The 22,681-nt window shown below is 34.8% G+C and overlaps 2 protein-coding genes and 1 non-coding gene across 3 annotated transcripts in view; 2 read left to right on the top strand and 1 right to left on the bottom strand.

The window, feature by feature from the left end:
• The first annotated feature begins 22 nt into the window (after positions 1-22).
• LOC113498168 (trypsin beta-like) lies at positions 23-4,329 on the top strand. The gene is made up of 7 exons (XM_026878109.1): positions 23-204; positions 287-388; positions 879-988; positions 1,102-1,297; positions 1,960-2,082; positions 2,484-2,618; positions 2,889-4,329. The coding sequence occupies exons 1-7, from the start codon at positions 88-90 to the stop codon at positions 3,096-3,098; spliced, it is 993 nt and encodes a 330-aa protein (XP_026733910.1). The 5' UTR covers positions 23-87; the 3' UTR covers positions 3,099-4,329.
• Positions 3,514-3,706, bottom strand: LOC113498398. The gene has a single exon (XR_003401016.1). It is a non-coding gene; the product is annotated as a U2 spliceosomal RNA (small nuclear RNA).
• An 11,185-nt stretch (positions 4,330-15,514) lies between the features above and the next one.
• Positions 15,515-22,681, top strand: part of LOC113498204 (transcription factor collier) — a 46,383-nt gene continuing 39,216 nt past the window's right edge. Inside the window, exons 1-2 of the mRNA XM_026878142.1 lie at positions 15,515-15,640; positions 16,915-17,053. Of these exons, the coding sequence (XP_026733943.1) occupies positions 16,923-17,053 (131 nt within the window). The 5' untranslated portion in view covers positions 15,515-15,640; positions 16,915-16,922. The remainder of the gene's footprint in view (positions 15,641-16,914; positions 17,054-22,681) is intronic.

Raw genomic sequence — 22,681 nt, 5'->3', positions numbered from 1 at the left:
TGAATAACGTCTGAAATTGAAAGTTGACAATAAGGTCATCTTTTTGACCACTTTTTGTAAAATGTTTGATTCTCAAAATTCTAATAAATGGTAACTTTAAATTTTAAATTGATCCCTGTTTTTATATTTTACGTAATACACTTATCAGAAAACGGTGAAACACATAATGATACCCATCCGAAAAGGAAACCTTTTGATTTTCGAGTACAGTTTATAATCAGTTCAATGCATTATATTGTTCTATAATGTCCTTTAACATGATAAGCAGTGATTGTGTCTTTTTTAGGATGTGATTAAAGAGAACAGTGGGTATTCGCCTTTCGCAGACCGGTGTTCACTTAGAATATATGGTGGGAAAGCGGCAAAAATTAGTGATTTACCATATCAGGTAACAAATACAATCTGAGGAAATCTGACCTCCGTAATCTGAATATATATCACTGTGTCATACCGCAATTTGCACGATGGATGATAAAAATATACCATTATGAATTTTGGCTTGTTGAGTTGGAAAGTGCCCATAGGTCATTATATTATGCACTAAAATGAGTTTATATACTTGTTTCATTGTCATGAGTAAAATCCTGACCGATCTTTGGCTACAGCAGCTAGTCTCGTAACACACCGGCTTGCTTCACGGGACATATTATGCACCCTCTGTTTCCCTACTTTCTAAGCCAGATGGGACGGCGAACTGTTACGACCAGATAGCTGGCTCCACATTGCGTGCCTTTCGAAACGAGGAGGCTGTGAATTATTTAACTGGTACTGTAGTAGTTCTTTGATCTGTTACTTTAATTTTTGTCAGGTCAAGTACGATCACGAGTTTATTTTCGATATTTTAATAAGTAGGTACATGTTTTTTCTTATTGTTTCAGGTCGTTATAAGGAGAGGATCTCGGCTAGGTGATAGATGGGTTCTCTTGTGTGGTGGCTCGATTATAACTCACCTTTACGTTCTCACCGCTGCTCATTGTTTTGAAAGATCGTAGTTATTCCTTCTTTTATATTTATTTCAAAACTATTTTGTAAATTTAAACGATAATTGTTTTTTCTTTGTTTTTAATTTTTAGTAATGTTCCGTATAAATGTTTTAATTAGGATCTTAAGGAGATTGCGTTACATAAGAGTGGTGGCTGGGGCAGAGCATTCGGAGGCGTATATCCTTAAAAGGCCACATAAAATGGAATTTTTAGATTACATGGAAAACGCAGAGTTGTGGCGAAAAGTTGAATATTGTTACAAACATGCCTATTACAATCCTAGGTACATAATTCACGACTTCGCTGTGATTGAAGTAAGCGACATTATTTCTGGATATCGTCTAGATACAAACTGTATTATCATTTATGTCTTCTAGCTTAGAAAGAACTGACTCTTTTTTAGGTTTCCGTACCCAAAGGGTAAAAACCGAACCCCATTACCGAGTCAATGTGTGTCGATGTGTGTCCATCTGTACCCAGTATTTAACAGATTTTTAAAATAAAGATCGATGATAAGCAATAGATTTTACGGTCTTTATATTTGTTCATCTTTAGCCTATTTGTACGGACTTTTGGACCGGTACAGACGTATTTGTATGCATTGCGCAATGACTAAATGCGGGAGACGTTGCACAGTCATGTTTAGTCAGATAGAGTCTAACTGCCTGTTTCCTCCCCTGACAAGGTAGGTTTCCATGAGGATTTCACCGTGAACAAAAAGGGCTTAAACCCTAAGTTGCCTCAAAAAAAGACTGGCAGTTGAGAAAAAGAGACGCTTCGTCAGACACTATGTTCCCTATGAACATAGTGTCTGACTTACATGCAACAACCCCTGACTTTAATCAACATACGAGATAATTATAAAAAGACGTTACATGAATATGATATAATGCTTCTTGATAAACTTCATCAATGTTTGCATGGTAAAATGATAAAATAAAATAAAAATTATTTCAGAAATACCATATTATTTCAGATGGATAAACCGGTTCACTATAGTAAAAGCATACAACCGATACCGATGATGCGAAATAATTTAGGAATTAAATTCGAAGAAAACGGATTGTGCCTAGTATCTGGATATGGGCTTATGGACTATGTAATTACTTTTTTCATATATTTTACTGGTATTGATGGCTGAAACTGTTTTAAACCGATAAGGACCCATTTAAACATAGCCAGTTAGCGTGACAAGCTTGATTCCTTCTCGCGAACTAGGCCTAGTTATCCATAGACAAAAAAATCCTACTGATATTATAAATGCGAAAGTTTCAAGTCTTTGGCTTTTTGACCCAAAAACGGATTTAGGCAAAAAATGGTACACAGATAGTTTATGACCTGAATTAGCACTTATATTTTGTTTCCGACTTTATCTTCTGTTAGGGTTGTTTTCGGCGGGCGGAGCCGTTTGCTACAACTAGTATTAGATAAAACATGAACCATTTTTATGTGCTTTCTTTTCAAATACTAGGTTGCTTAACCTTCTTGTTATATTTGTAGCGGCAGCCATCTCCGACCCTGCGCATGGTGTGTGTTCCTGTTGTTTCCACAGCAAGGTGCAATCGGATTTATGGACGTGGTACCGTTAGGAGTTACCAAGTTTGTGCTGGTGATAGGGGCAGAGACAGTTGTCAGGTTGGTACAATTGTTACCTGAAGTATTGACCAATGCCTGATCTATGAGCTCTTTAAGCAGAATTGTGTCAGTGAATTGTGCATTACACTGCATTATCTATTTATTAGGTCAGTAAATAGTAATAGATTTAATTAGAGTAATATTAGAGTTCTGTTTAAGGTCTTAACGTGAGTAGACTTTAGTAAAATTCTTGCCAATCTCCTCGTCACCAAAAGTCGATGATTTTTTTGTTTATGCGTTCTATCTAGGTGTTGCAAATTTTGTTTTCAGGGTGACTCTGGTGGCCCCCTTACATACCACGGTTACTTGATAGGTATAGTATCATATGGGGGTCGATGTGGAGAAGCACCGGGGGTCTATTCACTAGTATCGGCCTATACAACCGGTGAGAACGTACCATTTATCAGAAACCGCTGTATTCCAATTACTTACAGCCCCTTAACCATACTATTGGTCTTAGTTTTTATTTATTTTGGCTAAGTCATTGATACTGGACCTACATTTTGAGACATTTTTCCGCTGACAACGGCTTTAAGCAATTCATGTTGGTGCTGACTTAAATATTCTCGATCGAATATTGTAGAGTCAGTCTGTCTTTTCTAATACTGGTGTTTTGCGACAGACTTTACTGCAATGTATTTAGGTTATGCCACAATTACATTGGTATTTTTTTAGAAGCTACTGTGAAGAATCATCATGTTAAATTGTTTGTCTACACTTTTATTGTAAACTGCAGATGTTACGTTTATTAAATAAAAGGGTTTAGTGAAAGATCGAGATTTTACTAGTATATTTAATCCAGACAGATTCTGATATTATTTGCTTAGCACCACCAAGACGATGTTTTCGTCTGACAACATAATAAGATTCCATTTCAATGCGGATGATTATGATTATTATGTGGGCCGATCCCGGCGGCACTGCAATGCCGGGCCGACCCGTGACGGGAGTGGAGCGAGCCCCGAACATCCCGTCAGCTTACAAAAATCAGTTTAATATACTGGTCCCTCAGTGAGGGAACTTTCAGATATTAAGCTGAAAAGAACAGATACTACACTTTGATCTTAGCCAAAAGGCCGAGAAGCGATAACAACGTTAAGTCATTGAGCGGTAGTCGTTCAGTCGCGGAAAATCTTAACACCGCCATTCAGAAATCGGGTCCCAATGAACAGCGACATCTAACGTGTACATTAGGATACCTGCAATAGGTATTTTGTATGTTTACCTAAAATCAACTTGTTGTTAATATGTTTTTATACATATTATTATCTTATTAAATGAGAAATATGACATAGTCAAAGTAAATGAAGTTGAATATTATAACGTAACAAGTGTCGCGCTGGTAGCGCCATCTGTAAATTTGTATTAAAACTAGCTTACCAACCGCTTACTCATTGCCAACAAGTTCATCCTCAATACCACGTGGTACTGAGGCAACTCAATAGGGAGCGTTGTTCAAGTTAAACAATGAATTAGGTACATAATGTGTACGTAACATGAAGCGATTAAAAAGTAAAAAGAGACAGATTTTGTAAAAGTATTTCTGCCTCAGTCTTGCCACATGTGCATATTTTTAAATGGAACTAACTTTCATATTTTTTTTTGATCAGTGAGCAGTCTTCATAATCTATTAAATTTTCCAGAAAAACCCTTTATACCATTCCAAATTCCTTTCCTATTCACCCTGCCAATAATATTCACCCCTTCGCACAAAAACTTTCTTATTGGAATGTTGGACTTGCAAACACGTCTCTCTATCGAGTTCCTATTCTCACCGTTTTACGGTATTCAGAAAATAATTTACACTTGCCATAGAACGTTGATATCATATAGAGCTAGCTTTTACCATAAGCTCCATCTGAGTTGCCTATTACAGATATTTCCACAACTCACAAATTGCAAGACATTTCCAAAATCCCCAAAAAATTGTAGAAAACAGAAAACATAATCTTTTAAGACGTTTTCTGTCTAAGATGCCGTATATTAATACCAGCAAAACTTAAACTATTAATCAAGTCTTCACCTTAAAACGTCTGGTAAACTTCCTCGATCCTCGAATTACTTAGTTTTAGTTTTAAGGCGATTCTAGACGGTGTGCATTATACATCAGATGTTTCATTACCCTTGGCTCCTTCAGGGCTGCGAAATCTCCGGAACTCGGTTCATAAATTATAACTTCCGTTAGTTTAGACTTGACGGATCTTGTGTTGCTACAGGGGGTGGTTTTAGTTGGAGTTATATTATTTGCTTTTAAATATGATATTGCAATTTTTTTGGTAATACTCATATGTCTGCATTATTTTCTTCTGAAGCCTCTCTTTGAAAATTGCATTAATTTAGCCGTTTTGTAACTATTGAATAATATTTTCAACAATTGCCTATTACAAATCTTATAAGTAAAGTCGATGAGTTTCAAAATACATTTTGAATTTAAGGTTCCAATTAGAATAACTTAATTACTTTCTTGACTTGCTGTAATTTTACAGCTTGACAATTATTGTTGCTAATACCTATTTATACATAGTTATGTTACAATGGGCTATAACGAACACTGAATTCTGGTCTTTTCAAAATTAAGTTCAAACATGATTTTAATTGAGTCTTCAAACTCTAATCAAATTTTATATTAGAACATCGACCAACATAATATACCTTAATGCCAATCTAGGGACGCAATTAATTTCCTAATTATCAAATTTCCACCTCGTGTAATTACACACACCTTTGAAATCTGTAGCCCGCGTATTGTCTTGAGATTTGTATTTAATTAGTGCGACCTCAAGTCGATGCGTGGAGCCAAGACCGGATATTAGCCGTGCATATCAAATAACCCACGCACTCGCTAACTGAGGCATAATTGGACGTGGAATGGAATCAAATTGATAGGAATATTCTTGGTGATTTCATTAAGAAGAGACTGACATTTGAACTAGTATTTACGAAAGTGGCGTTAATTTTGGTTATGTTCGCCTACTGTTTATCTGATGGGGATCGGTAGATCAGTGAGGTTTATAATATTTGCAATGCATTGCCACCGACCCTGTCAAATGTGGGATACGTTGCAAGTCACTTCAGGTTTAGTCAGTAAGAATCTGACTCTACCCACTTTCTTCTTCGAGAAGGTGCAAATTCCTGAGCTAAACCTTATTTATAGCAAGTTTATAACAAAGTTTATTTTAATATCTTGAAATCTATACTACATCTATTTAATTATTAATACACCTATTTAAAACGGAACATAAGGAAGATATTTTATCTTTTTGAATTACCATTATCTTTAGTAAATCTTCAAGATCTGGCCAAGACAGTCTACTCTACAGGTATCCCGAGATGGAACTCAGTACAAGACGCTACTAATTAGATCTCTCAAGTTAAACAAGTTAGTACACCGTCACAACCGAAATACTAATTAAGTGATACAGTCCCATTAAGTTTAGCTAAGTTGGTATTAAGTTGTATTGCCTAAGTTCGGTCGGGGTTGCAGTTGGGTCTGTTTCTTGTTTAATTTGAATACTTTGAACTAAAATCCTTTTCAGATAATGACTTTAGGAATTAAGAACAATTATTTATTTAAATTTGAACAATTATTTATCAGTTCTAAAAATTGAACTGATATACCCGACTAAAATTTTCTCCAGACATAAACAGTTTATTGATTAAACATAATTCTATTTATAATCAACAATACTGTCACATATTAACTGTCAAAGAACAGAAAAAAACCTCTAGAGTACGATATGGACAGATGTGGCACAATACTTCGTTACAAACGCCTCGAGCACTCTATAAAAATATCATAATGAATAATGCCGCGCATATGCGAAATTTTTTAAACGACATCGCAGCACGCATGGCATGGGATGCCCTATCTATTGTTATCTCAATGTATGAGTAAAAAATATTGTAGGATAAACTGTGATTATAGTTGTCAAGGACCAAAATTTACTTTTTCTTTTCTTACATAATATTTCTTAAATTATTTAACTTTACTTAGATATATTATGTTGTCAACGAAACTTAGGTTCCATGATTTTGTGAAATGTTTTTTTCTTGTTAACCTCATTTACAGTTCTTTGGGGAGAACAGCTATTGTTTAGCCGTAAGTATTTTGCTTTAGTCATTTATTATGAAGTCCTAATATTTTTTTTCAGTTTGTCCTAGTATCAGTATCCAAAAACCTTACTCACAAAAAACAAAATCAAATCCGAATATGTTCAATTGTCACACCTCTAAGTTCCATAAAAAAAAAACTAAAAGCAAAACAAACAAAATACCAACAACAAACAATTATTCAGGTTCGGAAATCCCTAATTTATCGAGTAACGCACAAAAAAATTTGACCATACTAGAAGGTCACTCAAGTGGGTAATGGCGCAACAAAAAGCTATTTAATAGTGGGCCCAACCGGGCCATTAAAACTAGCGAGCGGTGCTTATTAAAAATGTGGCCTGAATATCAAATTGCTATCTCTGTATTGTGTCGCACCCCTAAATCATAAGCACCAACTACCCCTTGGCTTCTGCACTGTAATTTGTAGTCTTTGGAACTTTTAGACGTTCCAGTGCAAATTAAATTGTGTACTGTGTTTTGTTTGTTATTCAAATCTTAGAAAATACTGTGTACGATAGCATAAACAACATTTGGTTATTGAAGTATTTTTAGTTTTTGCCAGAAAATTTTCATTAAATTTACCAATTAAACGCCAGTATTTAAACGAAGTTACTGTTTTATAAACGAAAAAAAATCTGATAAATACCTTAAATACTACAAATTAAATAAAATTGACGAACTTTTAGAAGCATTTTTATTGCAGTAACATTCAAGATCATTTCTCCTTTGTTCTGCCCTCTCTAAACATTCGACGCTCTGTATAAAAAAACTACAAGTCCGAGCACCGCTACCAGGGGCGCCACTGGCCCTAACGCGTCCTATTGTTTGTTTTTTTATATAAATAAATTCAGTTGTCACATCTCACATGATAAATGGTTGCACTGGCATGGTGCTCATATGGCGAATTTGGAGCCACTTGTGCCACTTGTTACTTCGTTAGGGTATATGTGAGGCGCGATGTTTATGTTACTTGATTTATGTTTTTTATGTTTATGGTAAAATAATAAATATTATGTTGTCTTGTATTTGGAAGAATTTTCTGTTTAATGTTGGTCGATGTTCTAATATTCAATTTAATGAGAGAGTTTAATTTTCAAATTTATATTTAAAATTTAATTTGGAAGAGTTTTGTTTTTGGTTAAACTTAAGCTAAGCGAGCTATCTAAGGGAGCGAGTAGTGGAAGCTCTTTTCTTGTAATTTTTCGATAGCTTAACTTGGTTAAGTTAGTTTTTAAAAACAAGTTCATTATTATAACGAAACCGACCAAGTGAAGAAAAAATCTGGAGAGTCTGCAGATAAACCACCCCACCAAAATAATCTAAACAGATTCTGAGGCTAATATTTCGTGACTGTAAATAAATAATCAACTCGCGAATCCATTTGCTTCAGTTTCCGCATTTTTTCGGCTCCATTACAAGAACGGTGTGCAGCCAATTTGAAAATATTGAATAAGTAAAGCTTCCCCGAATATGAATGCAGAGACTAGAGAATAAGTTGCAGAAACAGAACTGACACATGCTATGTGAGCACCTGTAGTTTATGGAAAAAGCATTGTATTTGCTTGGAAAGAACAAAACTATTGCCACGTCGTAGAACGGTTATAGTTGAAAAACTTAATTGTATATAATTATTACATTTTATAAGTACATGTATTTGTCAAATTGAAGACAATTAGACGCAATACAAGGATAAAGTAAGTAAACGAACCGATTCTATCATCAAAATTCACAAGAAACTAGTTATCAATTTAATCAGAACATTGTAAGGCATCACAGCTGATTTTGTCCTACAAAATATATACGTTAGAAGGTGGTTCTTTAACATATTTTACATTAACTATACGATAAAAAGAGGAAGACAAAATAATATTGCAATCTTTTAAGAAAATACTTGTTCCGTTTTTTTATAGCTGTCCCTTCTGCGAGCATTATTCCAACAATTTTACTCTTTGACGTTCAGCAGAGGAGCCACCGCTAAACACATTATGACGAGTTACCGTGTTTTATCATGACGCCGCGCCTCAAATATGATAACACGTTTGTGTGAGAGGCTACACCATAAAAACACCATGGAAAATTACACTCCCACCATTAAGGCAACGCGGATAGACGGTGTATGCATTTTTTGTGCCGGAAAATGGAAACTTTGGGTTTTGTTGCTTTTTAGAGTGATCGTTTTAGTGGAACGCTGTTTTAGTCGGCGACGGTTTGGCTACGTTTATTTAGAAGAGAGATTTGTAGGAAAATTTTGTGAAGAGAGTGTTGAATAAAATGCGGGACTGTGTTTCCTTACCCTGATTTTTGTTTTGGAAAAGTACGTCTTCTAGAAAGTACATATGAAATGAATGGGATAGAAACTTAAAAGAGATCAAAAAAGTATGTTTATTCAGAGGGGTACGTGATAAGATAAGGTAGGTGATAAAATTATGCGTGTCGTCATGCAACCTACACTGGAAGATCTCTAAGGACGACAAACAACTTTGATAAAATCCTCCTTTTTTCCTAGACTTATGTTAGGGAACCTTTTCTGTATGTGGAATACGAACCAACACTAACAATTCTGCATACCCTGTTCATAAGCGCTGGATATCATGCAAGCAAGCTTCACAGCACTAAAGTGGTGTTTTCAAGTCCATTTTTTGTCAGTCTCTGACGCGTTTCATAGTTCACATTAGTGCTGTTTCCTCTGACGCGTAGAGATCATGTTTTCGTTTTTTAAAGGCTTGTCCGTTCACCGGACTGTCATAATGTTAATTGTTGTTTTACAGTGGCTGGAAATTTATGTCAGACTGTGTACTGCAGTCATAATTATTTTGTTGTGGCAAAATCGTGGTTTATTTTTAAAAATCACTTTTTGTAATTATAATAGTTCATAATATAGTGTCGTTTAATTTGAGTCTATTAGATTATTACAAAATTTAAATATGTTTGTTGTTACAAAAGTTTCTTGATATTATGAGACCAGCATATTTTTCTTTCTCTTTTTGTAATTTGATGATGACCTCCTTATTTGATCATGAAACGGCAAGCTATCAGCGTACTCGTTAGACGTTTTCTGGATTATAATAACAAGCTTGTGTGGAAATAATTTTCTTATTTTTTAATTTTTTTGTCCAAAACGCAATTCAATCAGTCTTATCACATATTCGTTTGAATGTTCTTTACCCTTTACATTCATTCTTTTCAGATAGTACATTTTTTAATATAAGAACTGTCATTTGAAGATAAAGAGTAACAGAAGCAAACATTTACCGCCAAATTTCTTAAAAATGCTCAGCGTGATACCGAACTAGTCAATACCCTATTGACTGGTTGGATAAAAAGTCGGCGACTTTTACGTTCTTCCACGTCCTACAGTAGTATCGGTGTGACAGACGGGCCTAACCCTTTTACTGCGGACTCGGGTACATTAATACCCTTTTATGGCTTATTTGTTTTGTCAAAGACGTCACTGAAGACGCATTCAGAGTATACAACGGTATAGTGTGTCAAAATGTTTGTGGAATTTGTCTTCACAGCGTGTTGCTTTTTTGTCGTATTTTTTTTCACTTGTTTCTTCGTTGAACATTCGATTTTACTTGAATTGGTTGCCGTGAAGAACTATTTAGGATTCTATAAAATTCTGATCGAAGCACTCAAATGTGTAATTGGAAACCGGAAGTACTTATAAAAATCACACACCTCAGTCATATTGGCGCTAATATTTTTTGCTACAATTTCGAGCCTTGTTAGCAACGATTTGTCGCTCAATATGTCAAAATTAATCACAACAAAAAAAGGTGTCGCTGCTTCCGTAACCACTAAAACTAAGTGGCCAGATTTTTTCTTAACAACCACTTATGAAGTGTGAACTAATAAAAACACTCGGCTCACCGCAAGCATCAAGTATTCACGATGTTTGCGAACTAATCAATTGGTATCAACATCCGCTGTACCCATCTGTCCGTTTTTGTCGCGGACATTTTCTAGAGACCCTTCATAGAAAAGCAATCGGGTAGTCGTAAACGTTAAGGGTCTGAAAGCACCCCCCGGGGGGCATCTAAAGGCAGGACGATGTTTCTTGACACTGGCAGAAAAAGTACCCGTTGGTAGCCCCTAATCCGGGACCCGCGTCGGGGGGGTTATAAGGCCAGCAAAAAGTGTAATTTAAAGCTGACTTAAGGTTTTGAATTAAAACGAAGGAGGAAGTGATGTCAGCTTGTTTTTCTTTAATGTAACTACATGAATACTAACTGCGTTTTAAACGACCCTCTGACTGTTATTTAAATCGTCATGGTGATGCTTAGTATTTCTACATGGTAAAAGATCACGAGACGGTATTATACCTGATGTGGTGTGTACGTTCTTTGCATCATGCGTATACGCCGATTTTTGCCTCAATATTTACAGCTATAAATGTTGTGATCAATGATTGACTCAGTATTTACCTACGGCTAGAAATTTTGTAATGAATGATTGATGATCCTATTCATATTTATGGCCCGCAGTAAGATAAAATCGATGATGTCCTTATAATACATTTGAAACGCTAATACAACTCGCACACACTCACTAACAACCTTAATTCGTATTCATTGTTAACCTCTTTGGATTCCATTACCTATGCAATAAAGTCTTGACGAAGAAACGAATTATACCTAACTTACTGGACTCTTCACCTTACACGTCTTCCAAAATAATCCGAGTATAAGGAAATAAGTAAAACAAAGATATTTTTCACCTTCTCAATATGACATCCACGTACAATATTGCTATTCAATAAATATAAACCTAATAGCCATTAATATTCACAATATGAATCGGCCAATGCTAATACAGATTTCCCAACTGGTTTCGATCTAGTTATTAGCACAATAGTAACCTGATTATAATGCCTGGATCTAGATCCTATTGTTCCAATTAAGGATCTCCAGGAAATTGAATTAGTATGCTAAATTATGGATTAATGGTTAAAAGATTAGATGCGTTGGATTTAAGTTGTTTGTGTATAGAAATATTTCGTTGTGTGGATGGTATTGCGAATGCAAAACTGTGATAAAATGGGTAAAATATTGGTTTTGGATAACTTGTTAGATAGACTGATGACGATATCAGACCCTATTTTTAATAGAGTTACGTAATCATAATAAGTTAATTGATTAGTCTGTTGTTTTAAGGCCTCGAGAAATAGCAATTTTTTAGATATTTTTTGCGAAAAATCATGACGTCACGTGCCAAACTTTCTAATATCTCTATATCATAATATTGTACTACGTTACAAAGGTCGTTAGAAATAAATGAATGCAGAGTTCGATATCCACATGAGATTACGAGTGACACCTCAGATTGTATGATCACTTTCTTTTTATGATATTCTTCGTTCAATACGTCCTTACGCAAAGTAGACATTCGCAGACTGTTATTTCTGATAATATAATTGTACTGTGTTTGAATTTAAAAAAAAATCCTTTAAACTAAATAATAAAAATACAATAGCCAACTTTCTTTGCATAGTATTGAACTGACTTACGGCTTCAATCAGAAAAATCGTAATTAGAGATGTTACTGGAATATGAAACTATGACTGTATGTAATTCAACCCTACTGTTACATTGAACGACTTCAAAATGTGGACTTTAAAAAAGGTTTTAATCAAACACTTTAACAGAACAAAGATATTTAAAACACAAAGAAACTCCATAACAAGTACTTAACTTAGAACTTCTGACATAACTTGTACACTTAAGTGAAATCCATTATACATCTTAAGTTGAAACTCGAAGATATTCCACATCACTGAGGTACCTAGGCACTATCGGGGGGCGTGGCTTGAGGTGGGCGTGGCGAGGGAGGCGGTCCCTCTGAGGCCTCCCAAAGCACTCAGGCCCCGAAGACGAACGCCAACTTGTTTGTACCTTGTTTTTGGACTTAGATATCAGTAATGGTATACCTAAATGTATAAACATTTTCTGAGGTTATTACAGAGTTGCATAGGTATATGTATGTGTAATAGTTAGTGTGCTTGTGTGAGTATTGACGTCACTGGAAAACAGTATCAATATTTTTTTTTATAAATGAGCGATCAAAGTCTTACTGCGGCAAAGTGGCCTTTATGTATGATGATCTTTGCTGTAAAAATTCGATAACGTCTTTAGTCTTTAAGTATTTTTCTAAAGTCCCAGTTGTGGCATAAAAGTACTTACGAAAACACAATGTATAAAGTTCAGAATTTATCACCATTCTTTTTTTTTTCTGAATCAAAATATTCACGATGCGTAGTAGTAACGATGTGATTTCTACAGCATATAAATGTCTGTCAAAAATGTCTCAGTCGCTCTGGACACTTTAGGGCTTTGAACTCAAATTGTATACAACTAGGTTCTTTCGCGACATTGTAATCAGATGAGCTGGACCTGATCATTGACGTAATATTCTCTCGGGATTTAGGGAGGTTTAATATTGAAATTCACCCTGTATTTGAATAACTACACTTGAAGATAAGATAGGACAACGAAAGTTTAAGTGAGAGTGGTTATTTAAAAAAAATGTGGTAGCTGTTCACTTCGACATTTAAATTTAAATCCTACACATTGGTATGCTTAAAAAAGCGCACTTATTTTGACTATAATCGACTTCAGTCTAGGATCTAGGATACCCCTATCTTATATAGGACTAAGATAGGCGAATGTCAAATCATTTGAACTCATTTATTGAGCAATGATAAAAAAGTTCTTCTTAAAATCAATCCATCCTTTGACTTTTCTTCATCAATGGAAATTCAAAATGCAATCAAATGATGTATTTAACACTTACATTTTTTATCGTTATATTTGCCTATAAATCTTCGAAACAAGGAGCCTCCTTGTTCTAACAAAATTTAATGAAAAATAAAACTTAATCACTATTCTACCTTTTTGCAGTCGTACAATACCTTATAAAAAAATATTAATAGACCTACTTATACCTTTATCAGGGGTATATTAAGCTATGCCAAAGTTCCATGGGCGACTAAACTGACATGCGTTTGAATATGAACCAGATGAAAAAAAAGATTAAGACTAGTAAAAAAAATAAAATTAGGTATCTATGTCTTAAATGTTCTACATTTACAATTAGTTGTTTCAGGAACAAGATAGCCTCACTACTATCTGCATAAACAGGGTTCAATGCCCTAATGACAGCTATATAAATCAGCTCGCTGTGTGCAATTCCCGGATGAATTAACATAGACATTTTCGACGGGTAGCAAACCCAACACATTTGAATTTTATGACTCGGTAGGTGCTATATTTCATTGCTGTATAACACCGCTTTCGTTTTGAATACATTAATCTGTTGACGTATTTTTGAATTAAGTAGAATTTTTGTTTCGTACACTTATAAAAAAAATATAAGGAGTTTTAAAGTAGATTATTCGCTTGTAAACTAGTGCAAAGATTAGAAATAGATTCCCGAGGTCATAGACAAGAGCTAACCTTCTACAAATAATTAGAGTTATGCTTACAGAAGACGAAATTTAACTGATAATTAACAATTTTAATGATAAAATTATTTTATTTTTGTGAACAGACGAGAAATTTTTTAACCATCGTTAATTGCATAGAAAGCTGTAAAAGTTGATCAATGTTCATTATTGACTACAAACATCACGTTTAACTTGTTTAAAAGCTTCAAATGAATGTTCTATGAAAATCTATGATCAAAAGTAAAGTTAATGCTCCATGTGTGAGAATTTCAGAATGATATTCGAGCTCACAAATATAAATCAACGGCGCTCGTGATGCGAACGACCTAAAACGTTATTTTAACGACAGCATTAGCGTGCTGCGATTTGTTCACGTTCAAACATATAGCACACTTTACATATAATTAATGAGGCGACAAAACCTCATCTCGGTAGCAGTTAAAGTCAATTCCCACTGAAATTTCATCATCGTCAATCTAACTTGGGTTTAATAAGTAATACTCGTGCCGTGGGCCGTCCCAGAGCGAAGCTCGGCTGGTCCAGCGAGATGTTGTGCGTCTCATCCATCCCGCTATCCCTTACTCGCGCGGCCGCGCTGCGGTCTCTGAGGGAAACCTCGCAACGTCCCTCCATTACCATAATACGCGCCTATAAACACACGCGCTAACACTGAAATTTTCCATCTAAAAATCAAAAAGGATTTTTAGTGTTACTTCAAGACGATCAGCTTTTAGTTTTTTCTTGTATATCAGGTGTTACGATGAGTGCAAGTGGCGCCACCTGTGTCGGTGTATCTGTCCCGCTCGTGAGGCGAGGGCGTGTCCCCAGGGCGCCTCCCACAGTCCGCGGGGACGGACGGGGGCGCCGCGAAGCCCGGCCACTCGGCGGCGCGCTCCCGCGACGCTTGTTAGTGTTCCGCAAATTCACAGCGGGATCGCCCGCACAACCGGGACTCGATCCCTGAACGCACATACGATAACACAGAGCCGCCTACCGGATAGTTATACAACTGATACTTAGTACGAAGTTGCGATTGTTTGTTTTAGGCGTACTTTAAAACGAAATATTACTGTGTTCTATTTTTGTGGTTTCCCTGTTATTTTTTAACGTAATATTTCTGTGTTTTGTCGAATTTGTGTAAATGCACTTTCAGAGTATTTAACTTTTAAAAAATATTCTACCAAACTCTTGAAATTTTCCAACTTAAATTCTTTAAGACAAAAGTAAATTTAAGTGCAAATAAAAATAAAATTTGAATTTAGACCGTAATTTTCGGGCGTCTTCGTGATTTTCCGGGAGTGTTCGTGCGCTCTCGGGCGCGTAATCGGGTGCGTGTCGTGATTCGAGATTCGGTCGGACGAGTTGAACGCGGCGGGCGGGTACACGGGCTCCCCGTGGCCGCCGCTGGAACTAGACCCCGTGGGATGGGGACGAAAGCTGTATCCTTCGGGAGCGCCAAGATCTTCAGGTATGTACGAAATTACGAAAATTCGAAAACTTTAAAAGTAACCTAGAAATTTTGTATGTTGACTTATGCTCGTATGGGTGTAAATTCAGCTAACTTTGCTTGGAACTTACGTTTAAATAAGTATGGTAAATAAAGTTTATTTTAACAGTAAAAAGAAATATTTACAGTAAACTTTTAATTTTTGCAAAATTACGTTAAATAAGTTATGATTCTTTTTTACTTTAAAACTTCTTACGCTTTATTTTTGTTTCGATTGTCAAAGTAATTACTACAACCGAAAAAAGTTCGGTCACAAATGACAAAATTACTGTCTAAAAATAAATAAAAAAGGTAACCCCGTAAATATAACTTTATCAAATAACATAACTTCCGAGTGTTGATTTAATCAAGTCTACGACAACGTCTACGGCGTAGCATAACAAATGAACGTAGCAGCCGTAGTAATTAATATTCTGACTAATTCAGTGGCGGTTTCGTGAGAGAAGTATTTTTGTTATATTTTGATCAATGTCTGCTAAATGTATATTATTTTTTTGATGAAGTTATATTGGAATTAATTTATTAATGGTATTTATACGCTCACTGAGATTTAGTTCGATCATATTTAAGTTTAAATTATTTAGACCCTTGTATAGTAAGGTAAGTTCCTTACTAATATTATTAAATAGTGTTGTAAATTAATTTTCTTAAAAAAATATCTGGTACTAGAATTTTGGATGAATGTTTTCTATTGCAATTTTAAAACACTGGCATATTTGAATTTAAAGACATCAGCACCAAAATTTGAAAAATAAATAAATTCATATCTTCATTTTAGTTTTGATCAGTTTAAACATTGCACGTATTGTAACGAAAACTGTTATAGTAAGACAAGTTTTTAAACGGATTATATTCGATGACAACAGAAATCTATTCAACACATTAAAAAGAGAAAACAGTTTTTGGGTAACTTTTTGAGATTTTATTAAGAATATTTGAACTTACAAATAGAACCTAGGTCCTAAAAATGATAGTCTTTTCAATATTGTAAAAGCAATCTCGAATTTTTGAGACAAGCTTCTTAAATAAATGTTTTAGTCAAAATAAGGGTAGTAGGGTTTAGTCATAATAAATAAAGGTATCCTTTCACAGGCGGGCTGATGTTCAGCCTGCATCACCAACAAGCCTAAACCTATTTAAAATCCCTACAAAATTCACAAAAAGTAAAAAGTACTTAAAATGAAAAATAGAACACCAAATTATTGCAAACCATTCTCAAAGTTATCCTTTCCCAGGCGGGCTGATGTTCGGCCTGCATCACCAAGAAGCCGCGGGCGGTCTGCACGCGCAGCCCCGCGGCCCCGTCACCTCGCTCAAGGAGGAACCGCTGACCAGGGCCTGGATGACACCAACCTCCTTAGTTGATAATACCAAGTAAGTACTGGAACCTATCAGAGTAAGGAGTTTTGTCGTTGTGAAAGTAAGACTGTCTGATGATGATCTGTTTTATATAGTGCTTTCTTCTTCTACAAAGGTTAAAGTCCATATTTAAAATCTCGCTGTAAGGAAATAAATTTTTGATTAATTCGGTTTGCTTATCTTATTCTTTTTTAAAGGCAACTTAAAATTGAGTTGAAAGTAATTTTACATGCATATTATAATGTCGAGTGCTGGATTGTAGAGCAATATATAAATTTTAAAAGTTTTCCTTAACTTACTAAGACCATACTGGTTTTAGTTTGTCCGCTGGACAGAAATTATATTAGTTTTAAAAACTTTTATCTTCTGGACTACTGTGGTTTTCAATAGTAAAATATCGTTATAATTGTAGTATACATAGGTCATACAAGTAAATAGTCTGACAATCTTGTCAGGTTTTTGGAAAGCGCAAGTTTTACGCTAGTGGATGGGATGTTTTACAATTTTAAATATTGAATTTGTCTAGATTTCCATCTCTAGGTTTTGTAATAAATAAAAATTTACATTAATCTTCAAATAACCAGTGAAATAGATATCAGATTCATAATATATCATAGACATAATATAGAAATTCGGTCTCAAAATTAAATTGTCGGACAAAAATCAGCCTAAACAAAGAACCCTCATTTGATACGTTGTTAAACCATTTAGTGACCGAAAAGAGCAACACACTAAACTTATTACAGCCAAAATTGTATTAGCTGTTCGAACTCAAAGCAAAACGAATGTTCCCTGTTTGACATTAAATAACTGTAAGGGATTAAGTTCGGTTCTTAATGCGGATTTTAGGGGGTTCTTGTCAATCAATATGTTTGTCTCGGAAAGAACAACTGTGTACGAATAACATTGTCGGTGGGATGTGGTTTGTTGTCAGATGTTGTTTAGGTAGTCTATATTTTGTAGGAAAAGAGGTTGAATTGAATTTAATCGAAATCAATGGTATTTTTAAAGTGTTAAAGACGGTATTTCTTCTGTAAATTACAGGTTTTCAAAATTCATAGTAATGATAGAATGTTTCATAAAAAAGGTGATAAAAGTTAGTGCGATTATTCCTCACTCACAAAAAACAGAAGACTATTAATAATTCTAAGCTTACTCCAAAAAAAAATATTATTTAAAAGCTGAGGAGAAATTTTATCATACACACAGTTACACCGAAAATCAACTATTGAAAAAAAAAATCACCAGGGCAGCAGTAAAAAACATCAAAATAAAATTTCCTTGCTTTCTCCAATAAATTCCAATAACGAAATACACTTGCACCGCTTTAACGGACCGATACGTACAATGACTCTATTATCACGCGGTATCCAATCAGGGGCGTGCAAATTTCGCACAGCCCATAATGAAGCATGCGGTAACAAGTGTGTATTCATAAAAGCAAAGGGCGTTGTAAATCATAGCATGCCATGGGGTGCACAGTTCTGCTTTCGACTGTACCGGTAAATTATAGGTGCGAAGTACACTGAGGTACAGCCGTGTTTAATGTGTAGTTGTGATGAAGGCAATGTCTTGAAATTGTGACTATTTATTTTACATTGATAAAAACCTGAGACTATATTCTTATCAAGCGAGATTATATTTGGAAAGTGTCTAGAGGTATTCCATTTCGATATTGTTTAAAATTTTATAAAGTATAACCATGTTAAGAGAAGGCGGACATTAATTTACCATATGAAAACTATTTATTACTCGGCACAAGATCTGTCAGACGACAAAATATAGTCCTACCTTTTATAAATTTAAAAATTGTTGAATTGCTCTTAGTTGTAAGCAAATAATACCTAGATGTATAATGATCATCTAGAAGTATCTACACTGCGAATGGACATTAAAAACAAAATAATTTATTCAAATTGATAATCACTTCACGACGACCAACATACATTTTAGGATAATAATGAACTTGTGCAACAATAAGCATTTGGTGCGGTATAATGTGACGTATTGAACCAACTTGAATTAGGGAGTATTGTGTTTGCACAGAATCATAGAATACCCTCACGCATCTGTCGCTTTACTAACGAAGTTTATACTTAAAATGTTTACTTGTTTGAATGTTTTTGTTTGTTTATATGGCGCGGTTTTTTGAGGAGGTTTTTAATTAATCTTCGGATGTTTGGAATGATAGCTAGATAATTTTTGTCAAGAATATAATTAAGGAAAGTTATTTGCATTTAATAAAATAATGATACATTTTCAACTTAAACTGTATTGTTAAATGCAAGCAAAATATATTAAAATTAATTTTAAAATACAAAAAGCTTTAATTTTTTATTTGATATCAAAATTTATGTTGCCTTATATTATTGATTCAATTATTTATTTCTTCCTTTAAACGTCCTTATTTTAATTTAACAAAAAAAAAGACAAACAAAACTTATGAACTGATTATTTTTCATAACCCTCTAATTAAAGTAATTGCTCGCAATTACCGGGTCTCGGGATGACAAATGTTGACAGATAGCTGGCCGTCGGCGATGACAGAGCCATTTGTAAGGGCCACTGTAAATCATTAAGCCGCGCCCGCGTACTAACGTTTTTAATAAATTACATTACTAGGTAATGATCCATTCAGCCTGAGACGCACGCGAATCGTAATTGTTTTTAGTATGAAATAATGGTCGGTTTTTTAGTTTAAGTAGCTTTCTTGAAAAGAAATATACAAATTAATTTTGTTATAGACATAAATGATGCTGTACGGATATAAACAAAAATTCTTTACTGTTTTTTTAAATATCAATAGATATTACATAGAGAACGGATTTCTAAATGCATTACTGAAAAATAAAAAACATAAACTAAACTAAACAAAAAAAAAACAAAACGCACCAAACCCGGGAAATAAATATAAACAAAAAAAAAATCGTCAAAGATTGACAAAACGCGCGCGATCTGTAAGCGGAAAAAGCACTACAACCTAATCGTGAACGCGCCGCCGAAACTGGTAACGATAAATAAAACAATGGAGTGTCGCGTGCGAGAGTATAAAATGGCAATCGCGAAACCAATTTGTTTACGCAAATTCTGCAGCGGGAGAGATGAATGGGCTACCATAGCGTAATACGGTACTGGTGGGTAATGTGCTTTAGTGATGCTACTCAGTATTCAGATGTATCGAGATTTTGGATGTTAGAGGTTATGACTGATTGTTGGGTTGTGTTTGTTAGCTTTTAAATCTTTGACTGGTAAAGAGATTAAAATAAGACGATCAATTTTATTCAATAATTATTCAGTCATTCATATTTTCCGATGATCATAAATCTAAGCATGACATTCTTACTGAGCGCCATTTTTTTTCTTTAACAAACAATTCTCCAATATTGCGTAAAAATCAATGCATTTTTAGAATTTTAGGGACCTACATTGCAAAAAAGTGTTTGATTTTGTGCACTACATTGTATCATTATTAGTGAACAAAAAACTCCAGCCTATCAAATCCAAAATTTTACAACATACCTAATATACGAACCTAGATTTCAATAAATATATTTTTATTACTATAAAAGTATAACATGTCACATCCCTATTTATAAACTCCGAACAGTAGGACATCACTAAACACAAGCATCACATTTACCGGGAACAACAATGAGAAATGAGACCGAAGATTTGATGAACTGCGCGCGTTTGAAATGTTACTCTATCGATGTATTTATTGAACGCATTGACAAACACATGTTGCTACTGTTATTGCCAAAGTAAACCTTAATGTATTCAGCATAAGAGTGAAATTAATTAAGCGAGTAAGATTGTTTTTTTTTCGTATCCATGTATGAAATCACATATTATAGTCAACCTTATTTTCTTTGCCATAAGAGTGAAATCAATTTAATAAGTGAGATTGTTTTTTTTATTGCTAAATGAAACCGCATGTGCCGATATCGATGTGTGTGGTGCTATTCATACATTATCACTTCATTAATGTTGTCGATAATTTAGGGACGTCTTTGATTAATAGACTAACGGCCGCTTTCTATATTCGATCCCGAATCTAAGATTAAGATCAATCCAGATTTTTCTCAATCCCTCGATTGAGCTTGAATCTGCATTTCATTAAACGATCTCGTCTCGAAATCCATCGAAAAAAAACGGATAGATCGCTCTGCTAAACGTTTTGTTTTACGCATGTGCAGAAAAAGTACTTCAGCGATTATTAATGAGTAAAAAGGTGGCTTTTTTCTTAAAGCTTATCTATTTTATGCACAAAATACAAAAATAAATGATTGGGAAGTCGTAGCGGTAAATACTATAATATTCTACCTGAAGATTAGAAAAAGCATAAACGACAATAAACGTTTATTGATGAGCAACGGAACGTCAGTCAATCGAAAAGTTGTCAGTCAGTTTGACATTAACATAATATATTTTAAAATCGCAAGTTTATTTGTTGTTTGTTTTTCCGATGTCTCAGCTATAGAATAGAATACAGCGGTAATATTCGAGCGCATTCAGAATAAGTTCACGCGCCATCTGTACAAGAAACTGTATGGCGTGTATCCGTTCTACATACTCATGGATCCCACTCTGTTTGTTCTGGGCATGGTTGGCAATAATCAACTGTATATGAGACGGGAGTTTGCACTGGTCGTCTACTTGGTGAAGGTGCTTCGTGGAGTGGAGAATCACCCGGAAGTATTGCAGTGCTTGAGTGGCGGAGTGAGCGGCGAAGCCCACACCTACTGCTGGTTCCTACCGCGAGAACAAATTTGCTCGCCAAAGCACCTCTTACAAGAGCTCTCCACACCACCAACTTCTTCAAAATCAGACTGACGTGTTTTTAATAATGTAATGTGTTGCAATTTTTGTTTAGTTTAAGTTCTTTGCTGTCGCATTAGGGTAAACCCTGTAATGATACTTCATGGTTTTAAATAAATAAATCAAAACGAGAATATTATAATCGTTATCTATTGATTCCAGTATTACAGATATTGGTAAAAGTGTACTTAGTACTTTGTGGACTAACTAAACTATAATACCGAAAGCAAAAAAGTTTAAGCGTCAGCTTATGCTTAGCAATCCAAAACAATTACTGAGCGCTGGTCTTCAGCTTAAATCCTTGACCCCCGTTTACAAGTACAGAAAAACAAATTTTGAGGACAGAGTTTGTTCTTCTTCGCTGTCACTACTATCCCAGTCCGATAGCTGAGCTAATACTTCAAGATCGCTACCACTATCACTTGAAAATATTTATATTTTCACAGATTTCTCAGTACAATCCGTAAAAAATTGGGGATCGCGATTATAGATCAAAAACGTCAAAAAATGGATTTGTCAAAACCAGAGATCGGTTATAGAAAACGCATAACTGTTACTTTCATACAAATACCAATCTAAAATCTCGATCCGCCCTCCCAAAGATAGATTGAAGAAAAAGATCGAGAAAACGATCCATGGATCGGTTATAGAAACACTAAAAGTTGTAAATGGATTCAAATGTCAATCTCGATCCGTAAATTAGGGATTGAGATCGAATATAGAAAGCGGCCGTTAAACTGATTTACCTACAATTAGAAAACTGGTCGCTATTACTGCAGAAATCTATAAAGTCTCGCATACAAAGAAGTAAATATATGTGAAACT

Source organism: Trichoplusia ni, chromosome 10 (assembly GCF_003590095.1).
Source record: "Trichoplusia ni isolate ovarian cell line Hi5 chromosome 10, tn1, whole genome shotgun sequence".
Classification (NCBI taxonomy): domain Eukaryota; kingdom Metazoa; phylum Arthropoda; class Insecta; order Lepidoptera; family Noctuidae; genus Trichoplusia; species Trichoplusia ni.
This window is presented reverse-complemented; position numbering and strand designations above follow the sequence as displayed.